At 44.6% G+C, this 14,755-nt stretch overlaps 1 protein-coding gene across 1 annotated transcript in view; it reads left to right on the top strand.

Annotated features, from left to right (window-relative positions):
• The window catches only part of TENM4 (teneurin transmembrane protein 4), a 451,821-nt gene that overhangs the window by 392,912 nt on the left and 44,154 nt on the right, over positions 1 to 14,755 (top strand). Inside the window, 2 exon segments of the mRNA XM_037523044.2 lie at positions 8,314 to 8,546; positions 11,787 to 11,941. Coding sequence (XP_037378941.1) covers positions 8,314 to 8,546; positions 11,787 to 11,941 — 388 coding nt within the window.

Below are 14,755 nucleotides of genomic sequence, written 5' to 3'. Positions count from 1 at the left end.
GCCCACCTTCACAGGGAAGCTGTACAACTTTGGGCAACAACCTTATCTGGGCCTCTATTAATCACATCTTTCAGATAAGAGATCCTCTTTTCCCTGCCTCCCTCCCACAGCTGCTGGGAGAGCATGAAGATAGAGAGTAGGAAAGGGAGGAATGAAAGAAATTCAGAAAGGAAAATAAATTGGTCATTATATTATCATCTTAATATATTTTTTTCCTAGGCCTGTTTCTCTGGCTCACTCCCCCCCACACACACCCCTGCTCTAACTATGGTATACCCTGAATTCTGCCGCCCCACATGGGGACCATGGTGGTGGGCTATGCAAGTTTCAGTAACTCCCTGTAGGGCAGTGGGTACACAGAGACACAGCAGTGAGCGTGGGTATCTCTGGGAGTGCGTCCACGCAGGCCAGGGAATCGACTTTTTCGACTTCTGTCTCAGCCCCAGTGAAAGAGCAGAATGTGTCAACCTCAGCTTCTTCCCCTACAGTCAGCAACAGCAGTACAGGGGAAGCCATGCCTCTTCTGTGATATATTGCTGATTGTAAGTGAGCTCACTGACAAGCAATATCCAATATAAAATATATCAGTGTCATAGCTGCTAAGTCTTTATTTATTATAGCATCGTACAGTACCACTGCTGTCAAGTTTTCAGGCTGCTAATAATGCTTCTAACCCTGCTGCTAACACCTCATTCTTTCTTCTATTCCCTGCTCTCCTGTCTTCTGTCAGAAATAAAGATTTCAGACATAGGTAAGCCAACCAGTGGAGAATTTCCCGTCTCTCCTCTGCCTTGTTGCATGTTGTGGTAAGCTGCTCGTGTCACTTTCCCATGGCTCAATGGCAAATGAATCCTGTGTGGTTGGAACTGATTGGGGTAATCAGTTACAATGAGAGGGTGTCATTAATAATGGTGGGGGTGGGTGGCGAGAGCCTGAACTCCTTTCATCCCTAAGAAAGTGCAGTGGGTACTTTGGTCGGCTGTGAATTACAGTAATAGGGGGGAAAGCTTGCACCTGACATAGTCATTTGAACAGCACAGCTTGCTTGTCCTTGAAATAAATGGGACACGATCCTAGCTGTGTTAGCTGTGTTGAATGACTTTGATGGTCACAATGGGAAGTGCTGGGAACATCTCGATCAGGTGAGGAATCTGGAAGAAGAGAGGTTTCAGATTGGCACTTCTGTGGACATTCCAAGTGCTTCAACCTTGGTGGCTGGGATGCCAGGTGACCCCAGCAGAAGGTTTGCCTGCAAGGTCAGAGTAGGGAAGATGTTCATACCCTAGGGACCACCCAAAAAGAGTATCCCCCAAATTGGGGCTTTGTCATGGAGTATCGCTGTCATGGAGGCATGGAGGGACAGTGCAGCGGGCAGAGTGCTCCCCACTCTGTCTGCTGTCAGCGTCATCTGTCAGGCAGTGCTTGTCTGCCTCCTAGATTATGGCTGCCTCAGAGTGTCCTCACCCCACACACATGGGTGGCTTGAAAGTAGTCTCGGGCAGTGGAAGCTGTAGCTGTAGCTACAGAGGTGGCTCTTCGTTATCCATGTGTGGCTCAGATCAAAATGGCCTGAGGGATGGATGCTCAGTTAGGACGAAAGTGAATCTTAGGCTGGTAGAAATAATCAAACAGACCTAAAGTCCAATAATGATAACATCCATATCTACATAATTAGATGTAGTACTAATGTAACAATTATACATATTCTTTTAACATAATAATATAGAGAAAACATAGTGCAGCGGGGGAGAGGGGTTCCAATGATTTCTAAACTATCCTGTAAAGCAGGCACTCATGATGCATCCAGTTTATAGAAGAGAAAACTAAAATTCCCCAAAGTGTGATCTTGAAAAAAATTACTTCATTGTTCTGGGCTTTAGTTTCTAACTTTAAGTTAATAAAATCTCCTTGAAGGTTACTATAAGGGCCAGAGAGGATGTCTGTAAAGTATTGTGGCTAGAATTGTGCCAAGTACATAGAGTAGCTTCAAAATAGTAGCAGTAAATAATAATAATAATAATAATAATAATAATATGTAATTATCTCACCACCATCCCAATTGTATGATAATGATGATGTCTTCATATTTCCCAAAAAGGAATTCAATTCTCCTCCAACCAAAGACACGTGCATTGAATAAGATTTTAGAACAAATGAAAAAAGGTAGAAACTCAAATACTGGATTGTGCATTAGATTAGATTGTGAGCTTCCTGGCAGCCAGAGAGTAAATAAGGAAATTAATTATTTTCATGGTTTGCATTATCAGAAAGAGGAAAATATGCCCACTTCCCAGGGAAAGAGCATTATTTTCCTGACACTGAAATTTTTTATGAGTGATACTAAACTATGCATTGATTAGTGCCCTCAGTTCAGTTGTGCAGAAAATACCAAAGTGCATTTCATATAAAGATCTTAGATGAGAACTTAGCATGTAACAATCAGTGGAGGTAGCTCCCTGGTACAAAGCAGCAAACAACAGGACCTGATGGGGAAGAATCCCGAGGCCAGGGCGCTTGTCCAGCTTTGCTGTGCATTCATCATGTGGTCTCACACTGGTCACCTAGCTTTTCAGGTTTCCAGCCACCAGCAGTAAATTAATTGAAGGAACTATGATTTGGGTGCCTTTTGTTTCTGATCTTTACTGATCGTTTGATATGTCTGTGGTATGATTTCAAAGCCAGCTTCCTCCTTCTCTCAACTCATGGGTTTCTCAGGTGCTTCCAGACATTTCTAAAGTGAACTAAAGGGGAAGGGAAAAAAAAGAATGCCTTTCTGCCTTCCAGTTTTCTAAAGACAGTCAGGAGTGGGAAGCCTTGAGTTCAGCTCTGGTTTTACTGGCACCTGGATATTGGCAAATCCCTTCCTCTCTCTGGGCTTTAGTGTTTCTTTCAGTAAATGTCAGAAGTGGATTAAAGAAATTCTAAAATTTTGTCCTCTTTATCCATTAGCATTTACTGTCTCAGCTGCTCCCGGGAACAGTGTTTGAGTCCAGCCTGCTGCCCTTAGCCCCGGTGTGCCCCAGGGCAGATTCATCTCTACCGTGGCCTTTTCAGTCATAGTGCCAGCCCACATGCTAGGCATGCTCAGTACAGGGATCCCTAATCCTCTGGACCCCTTCAGGTAACAAGCAGCCTCACCTCTTCCTAGCTCTCTTCCCAAGGCTCATGGAAGAATATGTGAAGACTGTGGTTCAGAAATACATTTGAACTCCAAGCTCCATCAAGCCCAGATGCACATATTGTGCTAAATCTAACAAGCCTTTAACTGCCCCAGGGATTCAGAGAGATGGGACAATATTAGGTGTGACATACTTAGCTTTTCCATTATGCACTATAAATATTCTGAAGGCTTCTCAAGGTGACTAACTGCCGTTTATTCGGCATTTTAATTTTTTGTAATGAAAGAGGCACTAGGCTTAAACATTTATATTCTTTAAACTATGTTGTCCTCAAAATAGCCCTTTAACGTAAATGTGCTGGGCCTCCCTGGTGACCTAGGGGTTAAGTCTCAGTGCTACCACCATAACGGCCCCCTGAGGCAGCCTGAGTTTGATCCCCAGCTAAGGAGCTGACCCACATGGAGCAGCAGACCTCTCCTGTCTCTCTGGCTGCTCAACTCAGCAGTGTATTTCAGCAGATCTGCCTATTCTTCTCCCCACTCTGTCTTTGGTGAATCCTCTCACTCCCTACACCTCTGGCCTGCACCCCAGTCCTTCTACAGAAAAATAAATTTTTAAAAAATCTTTTAAAAAAATAAAATAGATGTGCTTATCTCCATTTCTCAGATGAAAAAACTGAAACTCAGAGTAGTAGAGTGATTTGCCCAAGGTCACCAACCAAGTGGGTGGGACATTTGCTTTTTGAATCCCTGTCTGTGTCCTCCAAGGCTGCCCCTGATTTGAGCAGACCTTATTCTGAGACAGAAGAATAATTCAGAAACAGAAAATAGATCATCTTTTTTTCTAAGAAACTCCTGGCTCACCACTCCTACTAGAACATTCCCTACACCAGCCAGAAAGCAGAGGGAGGCTTGACTACAGCTCATTAACTTCTAGGATGATCCTCACAGCCTCTATTTCATGTGGCTTCCAGAGGTGCCACAGTTATGTTTTAAAAAGTAGAAAAGAATGTGGGTCCTCAGGAACTCCTATGGCAGATTCTGGAAATAGAGCTGTGACCCTATCTGTGCTCAGGATATTGGAGCTGGGGGGTGGGGAGAGACAGAATTGTGTCAGACATCGTCTCTGTCCGCAGAGTCAGACCTTGAGTCTCAGCCATCTTCCATCTCAGGCCCTGAAGACATTCATGATTGGAGGTGTAGGATGAGACCCTGCTGCTCAAAGTACAAAGAACAACATTCATCTCCTCTGAGAACTTGTTAGCAATGCACACTCTCAGGCTGCACCCCAGAACTCTGAGCTGAAAGGTGCACTTTTACAAAATCTCCAGGGGATTCACATGCACAGCAAGGCTTGAAAAGCGCTGCTCTAAGCCATGATTTCTCTTTCTGGCTGTGTCGCTGGAGAGATGCCTTCAGACCATAATGAAGGCTTTTTTTTTTTTTTTTTTAAAAAAAGGCTTTTGGATGATTCTGACAAGCAGCCATGTTTGAGAGCCATCGCTCTAGGTCCACAGAGTGTGCTTCCTTCGTCCCCCCCCAGGAAACCAGGCAGTCATTCCCCAGCAGACCTTCCTGGAGCACCTGCTCCATGGCATCTCAGCGACTCAAAGCCAATCCCTACCCTTGAGGATTCAAGATGTCACTGAAAGTTCTAAACAGACAAGTATCTTAAGGTGCTAAAGGCACTGAAGGGGTACTCTGCTGAGGGTCTAGTGGAGACAAGAGGGAAGTAAGTGGCCATTTCCAGCAGCAGGGTTGAGGGGGGCCAGGAACCTAGGAATGGAGCTACATGAGGTGATGAGGTGATACCAGAGCTGAATATTGGGGGATGAGCAGATGCACCCCAGTGAATAAGAAGCTTTTGAGGACCTGAAAAGCAGCATGCAGAAGACTTTGGAGTAAAACAGATTGGAAATAGAAGTCCACCCTGCCACTTAGCAGATTCTGGTCCTTGTCAAGTCATCTCCCTTCTCTCGGTCTCAGTTCTGACATAGTATTTTTAAAACAAAAGTGAACTTGTCTTATAGGGTAGACATGAGGTCATGTTTCCCAGGTGCTTGCATGGCATCTGGGACAGAACAGGTGCCGGAGGCAGTAACCATGCTTCACACAGGGGGGTCGTCTCTGCCGTTCTGCCTTGAGGACAGGTGACGCTGCTCCCGGTGCAGGTGGCTTGAGGAAGAAGTGAGGTGGAGACTGTTGCAAGGCTCTAGCACCTAGAAGGGCTGTCGAGATGTATCATTTCATTTGAACTTAATGGCAAGCCTGTGAGTGAAGCTGAGCAGGGGCTTAGTCATGCCACAACTGAGGAACCTGCAGCAGGAACCATTTAGGTGACTTGCTCAAAAAAGAACCCACATCTCCTAAGTGCAGCACTACTGCTCTTCCCCGACCCTGAGCTGACCACCAGACAGCAGATTGCCCCTAGGCACAAAAGATGGGGCACAGCTCTTATAGGCTCTGGGACACCCCTGCAGGTGCCACCCTCTTCTGGAATTCATCCATCCGAGAAACTGCATGAGTGGCAGTTCTCAGGGTGGTGCAGGAAGGCATGCACCAGAGGCTCAAAACCCAGAGCTAAGTGATAGCGCCCCCCACAACACTTAGGCACCCATTTCTGCAAGGTGGAGAGCACGAGTGATATGCTAAGAAATTAAATAAGTGCCTCCACCTCCCTACTGTCCTGCGGAAAGCAGAGATCATGGCTGCCCTGGCATCACAGAGCAGGATCCAATGTCAATGCATTTTAGTTAGTCAGACTCAGTGTCATCTGCACAGGAGCATTTCATGGTAAACAGGACATCTCTCTTGTTAGCACCATGCCCAAAGAGAATGAAAGGAAAGCTAAATAATGTGACTGAAAATAATGTTTAAATAAAAGCAAAAGTGAAAATGCCCGTCATTTAATGCAAGTGGTAGTTGTGGGCTAGAAGGCACCACATTGAACATTGGAAATACAAAAAAGTGCTTCAATCCCCACCTCTTCCATTTAAGCCTTGACAGACTGGGGGGGACAGACACATTAATAAATAGCCACAGCATTATATCATGTCCTGTGACCCAGGTCTGAATCTCGGCACCCAGAGGAGAAAAGTTGGGAAGGTTTTGCCAGAAAAGGTACCATTTGAGCTGACACTGAAGACTGAGAAGTTAAGCCAACTGACAGGAGGAGGGAGTGGAACATTCCATAGCGCAAGAGCAGCTTGCAAGAGCAGCTTACAAAGAGGCCTAAATGTATATTTTAGGGATAGTATTGGAGCTCGGGGTGTCTGAGGAAATAGCTAGAAAAGGGCCGGGAAAATAGAGCAGCAGCAGACTCAAAGGGCCTTGTGCTCTGCTGGGCTGGGGCATCTGAACTTAGCCTGTGAGAAGTGGCAGTGCTGTAGGGAATGCAGGGAGGTGACAGCTTGGCATTTGGGTTAGATCAGGGAAGAATGGCTTGGGGAGGACCCAGGCCACAGGCAAAGAAACCGGCTCTTTAATTGAGAATGAGGTGATGGCACAATAGGTTTAGGGCTAGAGAGGCAGAACATTTGGAAAAAATCTTGTCATCTTAGCTGAATTCAGGAAGAGAAAACAAAAGAAGATTCTTGGACCTAGAGGTCTGGTACTCTTAGAAGCAGTTAGTCCCCAAAGCACTGCCGCAAGCAAAGGGTGTTTGTCATGACGAACAGTGTGACGGGTTAAGACCTCCAGAGACGTGGACACCAAAAAGATTACCCAGACTTCACACATAATTCAAACATGCCAACCTGTAAAACAAAGTTTTGTTTTTTAGAAGGACCCAAATTTGACATGCCTGATAAAATGTAGACTAGCTTTTTTGGAGACTTTTCCGATTCTCCCTTGCATCTTGAAAGGGTATAAAATGCCACGACTTAGCACTGCTGTGTCTGTCCCCCTGAACCCCCTAGCACAATTCGTGTCACAGTGTCCAATGAAAATGGCCAGTGCCAGGGCATCCAGCCTGAACTTCAAATCAGAAGTCTTTCAGGACACTTAGAGGAGTCTCCCAATATTGAGTTGTGGTTTAAGGAACCAGGAGTGATCAGGCTGTGCACAAGAACTGACAATTAGCATCCCAGGAGTTAGGAGTCCAACTCCAGTGTGGCCTAGATTTGGAAGGAATTGTAAATCAGTACCATGTGATAACAAAATTGATGCTTAATAACAAATATCTACTGTAGTCCTCTCCAAATATAAAATTAGACATAATGACTAGTTATTAAAATAATTACAATTATGATTCTTGAGTGCCTACTATGTGCCATGCATGATGCCAAATATTTTCCATATCTGATTTTACATCATTTTCTCAATTTTCTGGCAAGGTAACAGTTAATAGCCCATTTTGCAGATGGAGAGAACCTGAGGTCCAGGAGGTCAGTAACTTCCCAAGGTTCTGGAACCTGGAAAGGGCAGAGCTAGACTTGGAACCTGGGCTATCTGATTCCAAAGCATGTGCAAAAATTTTTTCTCTTGTGTGATGGGGGGCAGTATCTTTGTCTCCTCTACACAGTCCTGGTCTAACTTCCCTTTCACTATTAGGGTAGTCTTGTCTTTATGACCATTTTCCAGAACAGAAACAGAACAGCCCCTCTGTTTTGCTTATTTTTCTTTGGGTGTTGCTACAAATTACAAGTTAATCCTGCAATTCACTTTTATCTGACTCCAGGAGGAAAACTCCTGCACTCCTGATAAGTATAACCTAAGTGTCAACATAAGTTGGTTGTAACACGGCATAAGATGGTGCTGACACTGCCAGGGAGTCAGATCTGGCAGGGTCTTATCAGTGAGTCCCAACATGGGAGTGGGGCTGCTATGAAATCTGAGAAAAGGGCTTGCATTTCAAATTCTCAAGGTGTTTTTTTAAAAGTGAAGACTTCCATGTTTCTGGTGTGGATTCATAGGCTACCTATTAATAATCTCTTTAAGAAAGCATTATATTGAGCATGTGATCTGGGTGAGGCACCAAGCTGGGCATTACCATCATTAACAGGAGGCTTTTGCATCAATAGTCGGGCAGGAAGGATAGTCAGGTCAATCAATGGGGTCAGAAAAATTGGGGATCTATCACCCAAAATAGAAACATCATCTCCATAAGACTTTTTGATTGGATTCAAGTTCTGATCTGTGGCTGTCTGTAGGGGAAAAGGGGAGCACTCACCCACTGGCATGTCCTTGTTTTCCAGTCACAGTCCAGCACATAAATATTACCTGACCACAGACCCCATGACGGGGGCCGTCTTCCTTTCTGACACCAATAGCCGACGGGTCTTTAAGATCAAGTCCACAGTGGTGGTGAAGGACCTTGTCAAGAACTCCGAGGTGGTCGCAGGAACAGGTGACCAGTGCCTCCCCTTCGATGACACTCGCTGTGGTGATGGTGGGAAGGCCACAGAAGCCACACTCACCAACCCCCGGGGTAAGGACTTGCTGTTTATAAATTATCAGTAACATTTATTGGAATATTGTCCATTTCCAAAAGAAATACATGTGGCAAAAAAAATCTTGGAAAACACCAAAAACTATACAGAGGAAAGAAAGTTAACATTGTCATAATTCCACCTGCCAGAAATATTCCCATCTAGCATTTCCTTTCTTTTCGTATGCTCTTTTTTCTAAGTATTTGCATTGTTGTAATACTCCCCCCCCAAAAAAAAAACTGTCTCAGTAACCTACTTTTTTTGTCTAAATAATATATCATGAACATTTCTCCATATTGTCAAGTAGTCCTTTGTGTACTCATTTTTCACAGCTACATAGTATTCCATTAACTGGCTGTCCCATTGTTATCAATGCTATTATTCATTTGGACACTTAACATCTCATGTTAATTGTTTTATAACAATATCACAGTGTCTTATCCTTGCACCTGTTCATGTGCTATAGGATGGGTTAGCAATAAGTTTCAATTTTAAGTCCTTCAGAACGTTTAAGTCCTTCAGAACGTTGAACCTACCATCCCATAATCACAATTTCTCATTACTTTATTCACAAATATTTACTGAGTATGTAGGGTGCTGTGGTTGATTAGATAAGTTCATTATAGCAGAACAAATAACACTTGAGCATGAATCATTCAGACACTGGAGAATGGCACAGAGTCTAGATGCCTGGGAGACAAGGGAAGCTTTTTGGAGAAAGCATCATTATCAATAAATATCCATCAGCAGAACATTCATGGTGGTTCATGCCTAAAGCCAGTGACCTTCAGTTTCTAAGCCATCAATAAAATGGGGCAATAATACCTTCTGTGTCCACTTTGTAGGATTGTTCTGAGGGTCAAAATTAATATATTTTATATGATATCTTCATTAAAATGTCATTAGTGATTAGATTATTAAATAGTGCCTTAGGGAATGAGCCCCCCCACACACACATACATACACTCACATGCATGTACATGTTCACAAAATGTAGTGGCAGTGAAATTGCCCAAAAGCCTGTAATTAACCCAGATAAATGACAAGGGTGCCACAATATGAAGACAGTTTGCAGCAGGGAGGAGGAAAGATGTCCATCTATTTAGCACAACATGGTTGTGAAATAGTTGGTAAAATGCAGTTGGTATTGTACTTCCAAATCAAAGTTGTAGACTCTAATGAAATCAAGCCGTCTTGTATTCAAATTCAGTCCTTGCCACCTAATAGCTGTGTGACTTCAGGTGAGTTCCTAAACCTCCCTGAGTCCCACTTTCCTCATCTATGAAGTGAGATATGCTGCAAAGATATAGTATAGGTTAAATATTTTCAGGAATGTAAGTGCTTGGTATGATGGTACTGGGCACATGACAAACATCCCATGAAGAGTGAGCCCTGTTGTTCTTGTTATGTTTATTACATTATATCATATCTTATATCATGCTATTTCTACCGCAGACCTGGAATGGTCATGTGGTAATTCTGCAGGGTAATATTGTGGCATCCATGGCTAATCTCCCTCCTAATTATAATTTCCTTGTATTGAGACAATAGTTGAAGTGGAAAGAATACTGGGCTTGTACTTAGGGACTGTGCATTGGGGTTTTGCTCAGGCATCCATTGGCTGTGTGTCTCCCTCTGGGTCTCAGTTTTCCCACTGCTGAAAGAGCAGATTGGGCTAATGATCCCTGAGACTCCTCTCCGTCACAACATTTTACGCTCAGAGTTAAAACAGTTTCTGAGAATTTTTATTCTCTCCAGGTCTTTGTTAATTGAGCTACAAATGTGTTCTTCACCATACACACACACACACACACACACACACACATGCATGCACATGTTCACAAAATGCAGAGGCAGTGAAATTGCCCAAAAGCCTGTAATTAACCCAGATAAATGACAAGGGTGCCACAATACGCAGACAGTTTGCAGCAGGGAGGAGGAAAGATGTCCATCTATTTAGCACAACAAAAGAAGGAAAATGCAGTAATTAATCAGGGGACAGATCGCTTCTATTAGCCTGTGCAGTCAACTTTGTAAACAAGAAATGTGATTGTTCACGGAGCACTCATCAGTCCTAGCAAATGGAAGAGAAGGACAGAGCAGAGCCAGGCAAACAAGACAACTCCTGTCCTGGTACTCAAAGAGTATAATTAATTTACATTTTAGGCAGGAGACAGAGGAAAGGCTTCCCTCATCTTAGGGACTTCCTGGTCCCCCAAGTGAAATCACCCACCAGCCCTGGACAACCTAGGAGAGATCAGAAGGAACTGCTGTCCAGTGGGTTTTGACCACACAGAGGCCCTTGGGGATTAAACCACCCAAGTGACCAGCCACAGACACATGGGCTCAAGAGCAAGGGCCTAGAGACCACAAGTGCTCCTTTATCTCTCAGCCTCTGCACCCCTAAGCAGTTCACTTTGGTAGATGGACATGCAACTCTTGTGATTCTTGTGATTCTGTACCTGGGGTGGAAACCAATATCAACCATGAGCATTTTTCAAACATGCCTTGGGCCCAGTCTCAGCCTCCCACTGAATTCACATTTCCAGGAATGGAAGAGGCCAGATTTTTCAGGTGATTCTGAAACACACAGTGATTAAGAAGTACTGATGTACTGGAGTGATCCTCAAACTTTGATTTCTATCATTATCACCCAAAGTGTTTGTCAAAAAACACACATAGATGCTCAGACTTCACTTGAGTTTTTCTTTTCTTTTTTTTTCTCTGCCTAGAAGAACTGTGGTGAAGGCCAGAAGTGTGGGAGGTGAAAGGATTCACCAGAGACAAGTGGGGAGCAGAACAGGTGGATCTACTGAAATACACTGCTGAGGGGAGCAGTGGGCGAGATAGGAGAGGTCTGCTGTGCCATCTGGGTTAGCTCCCTGGCCAGGAATCGAACCCAGGCTGTAGCGATGATAGTGCTAAGACTTAACCTCTAGGCCACAGGGAAGGCCCTATGATTCCACTTTTAGTAGATGGCTAAGGTGGTAAGTAAAAGTCTCTAGCCATAGCAAGATGGAAGGATCAGTACCCTGGAGAATCTGAAGACCTGGGTTCTAATCCCTGCTTTGAACAAGTTACTTCAAGCCTGTGGGGTTCATCTCTTCAACTTTCAAAGGGGAACGAAAGTTGTTGGAAGATGTAATGATGGGCAGGTGTGTTCTGTCAACCAGCCAGGACCCACCAGTGTGTGTTTAACCTCTAACACTGAATTCCCTGCTCTGCCTTCCGTTCTCCAGGCATCACGGTGGACAAGTCTGGGCTCATTTACTTTGTGGATGGCACAATGATCAGGCGCATTGATCAGAACGGAGTCATCTCCACCTTGCTGGGCTCCAATGACCTCACCTCAGCCCGGCCCCTCAGCTGCGATTCTGTCATGGATATTTCTCAGGTAAGGGGAACCCTGTGTCTATACCCAACACCTAGTCAGTCCAGTGGCCCTTTATCTTTCTTCTGCACGAGCCTATTAAGAACACGTGCTTGATGCCAGGACTGTGAAGATCTCTAAGGACACAAAGATGGAAAGGCACGACTCTGTGTTCTGGGGGTTCACCATCAGGGATGACAGAGGGAGGCACAGAGGACAGTGATAAAATCTGCCCAAGGAAGCCTACAAGGCTCACAGTGATTTTAAAGCCACTGCTGCTCGAATTCCCTCTTTGGAAGCACAGGTACCCCTTTATTGCCTGTCCTCCTTCTAAACTGTCAGCTCCATGAGTCCAGAAATTCAGTCAGTCTTTTCCTCTACTGTAACCAGGGTGTCTGGTACACGGCAGGAACACAATCATATCTGTTGGTTGGTTGGTGGGTGGATGGATGAATGGATGGATGGACTGAGTGGAAGATTCCTAAGCGTCTCTCACCAGCTGTATAACTTTAGACAAGTTTCTGAGATCCTTTGAATCTCGTGTTTTCTATCTGTAACATGGGAATCATTGACATGGGCCTGGCAGGATTGCTTTAAATATACATGAAACAGGGTAAGCAAGGCTCCTTATCCCTTGGTACTCAGAAGTGACCAATAACACAAGTCCCACTTACACTTACACGAGTCCCACTTACACAAAGGAGGTGACATTTGTGCCAAGTTTTGAAGGTTCAATAGGGGTTTTCTGGGTGACAAGGAAGAAAGGAAACATTTCACACAAAGGAAGCAGCACATATAAAAGAACAATGTTAATGAACCAGGTACATTAAAGGAAGATTAGGAAATTGAATGCAAGACCATAGGGTTCTTGGAGGAAATAGCAGAAGTTGAAACTGAAAGGCTTGATTTGGGACCAATCGGTGAAGGACCTTAGCATGCAATGGAGACCTGAGCGGAAACACAGTGTCTGAACCTTCAGCATGTCCTTAGTTTGTCCTGCAATGAGTTGGCAAGAGTTTGTCCTTTACTGCTACATTCCTTGGCAGGGCCTGGCCAGTGCTGAATCAGTGAATCTCTGTCTTGCCAACATTTGCAAAACCAAGGAAATAAGGAGGCTTGAATTACATTAAATTGCAAATTGGTGTCAGCAACATCCAGGCTTAGCTTTCTCAACCCCCTCACTTCTAGGGTACCCTGCACACACAGGCCCTGTTTTGCTGACCATGGACCTGCTCTCTGTGGCTCAGTGACACCTCTGGCACTGGCCCATGTCAGAGTGTCCCTTCCTCAGAGCCCGCGGCTATTGCAGGCGAGGTCACAACACCCGTGTCACATCCCTGTCAGATGCTGGTGTAGCTTTCCTCTGCACCAACTAATGTGATTGTTATGCTCCAGGATGAAATCTGTTCTCTGCCACTCGTCTTTCCAACTTGGCAGGCTTCACCTCATGGGCTTGAGAGTTTCCCTCTCCAGTCTGTGTAAGCTCGAATTACCCATCAGGAAGCTGCCACAGCCCCAGGATGTGCGTGCAAGTGCTTTCCATTCTCAAAACGGGCCCTCCACCAGTCAACACAGGGTGCCGACATTTTTCAATCCACACATTGGAAAATTGTTTAACTTTAAACAGAGGTACTCCTGCCGAGCAGTCAGATCAAACGCTTGGAAGACAACTGGCTTATAGCATGTGTATGTTGGGGGGTTGGGGGGCACACTTAGATTCAGAAATCCTGGACTGAAATCTCTGCACCCCTGGCCCTCACTATCTTTATCTGAATCTAAGCATTAGATTTTTGTTTCATTCTCTAGACACAGGGTGTGCGTGTGTGTGTGTGTGTGTGTGTGTGCGCGCACGCACACATATGTTTGTGTCTTATATATAGGGATAAAGGTACTGGCTTTTGTTCTCACAGCTTCCTCTGTTGCAAATGTTTACCCAGCTCCTTTACTGTGCCATGGGGATTAGGGAGGAAAGCCAGATAGCTGAGAACCCAGCTCAATAGCAAGAGTACAAAGGGAACGACCAAAGAACCTGGACTAGCTCCTATAGAAGGAGACAAAGACCAGGCCCAAAAAGAAACTACAGGGAGACATAGAGGAGAGGAGGAACAGAAGACTAGTTCTCAGGCTATAGCCACCACAGACAACAGAGCACCACCCTTAAGAGTCCCGAGTGATTTCCTGAGAACTCACACAGGCCGAACACTGTTAGAAATGGAGGTACAGAGATAATGCAACTTCAGTTTGCTTTCTTAGCTGCCACAATAATCCCTCAAGACAGATATTATCTACCCCATTTTACAGATAAGGAAACCAAGGGTTGGTGAAAAAAAAAATCAGTTATAAATGCACAGCCCTGTGCCATGTGCCATCGGGGATGGAGAGATGATTTTTACATTTTTTTTTTTTGTGTGTGAACTCTAGCACATAAATTACACAGCACAGACTCTGGCAGCTAGTGATAGGCTATAAATATCAGTTCCCTTTAAAAGTTACAAAGAACTTCCTTCTACATTGTCTTGTAAGATCCTCACAGCTATTCAATGTAATGTTTATTACCTCCTTTCACACTTGAGGAAAGAAGTTCAAAGTATTTTAAAAATTTGAGTAGGATCTCACCTGTGGCCGTTGTGGAGCTGAGCTAGAAAGTGAGGTGCCCTGACTCCGCGTCTCCCATGCTCCCCCGGCCAGCCACAAATCAGCTCTTCGCTCATCCATTCGATGATCCAGTTCTGAAAATAACTCTGCAGCAAGGCAGTCAGTTCAGAGTGTTTTAATAAGAGCACAAAATGCTCAGGAGATAGGGAGAGAACTCCAATTCAACCTCCAGGCCACAGAATA

This window comes from Talpa occidentalis, unplaced genomic scaffold, assembly GCF_014898055.3.
Source record: "Talpa occidentalis isolate TD23 unplaced genomic scaffold, MPIMG_talOcc4v2.1 talOcc4.3, whole genome shotgun sequence".
In the NCBI taxonomy this organism is placed as follows: domain Eukaryota; kingdom Metazoa; phylum Chordata; class Mammalia; order Eulipotyphla; family Talpidae; genus Talpa; species Talpa occidentalis.
Note: the sequence above shows the minus strand (reverse complement) of the source record. Positions and strands in the feature narration are given on the sequence as shown.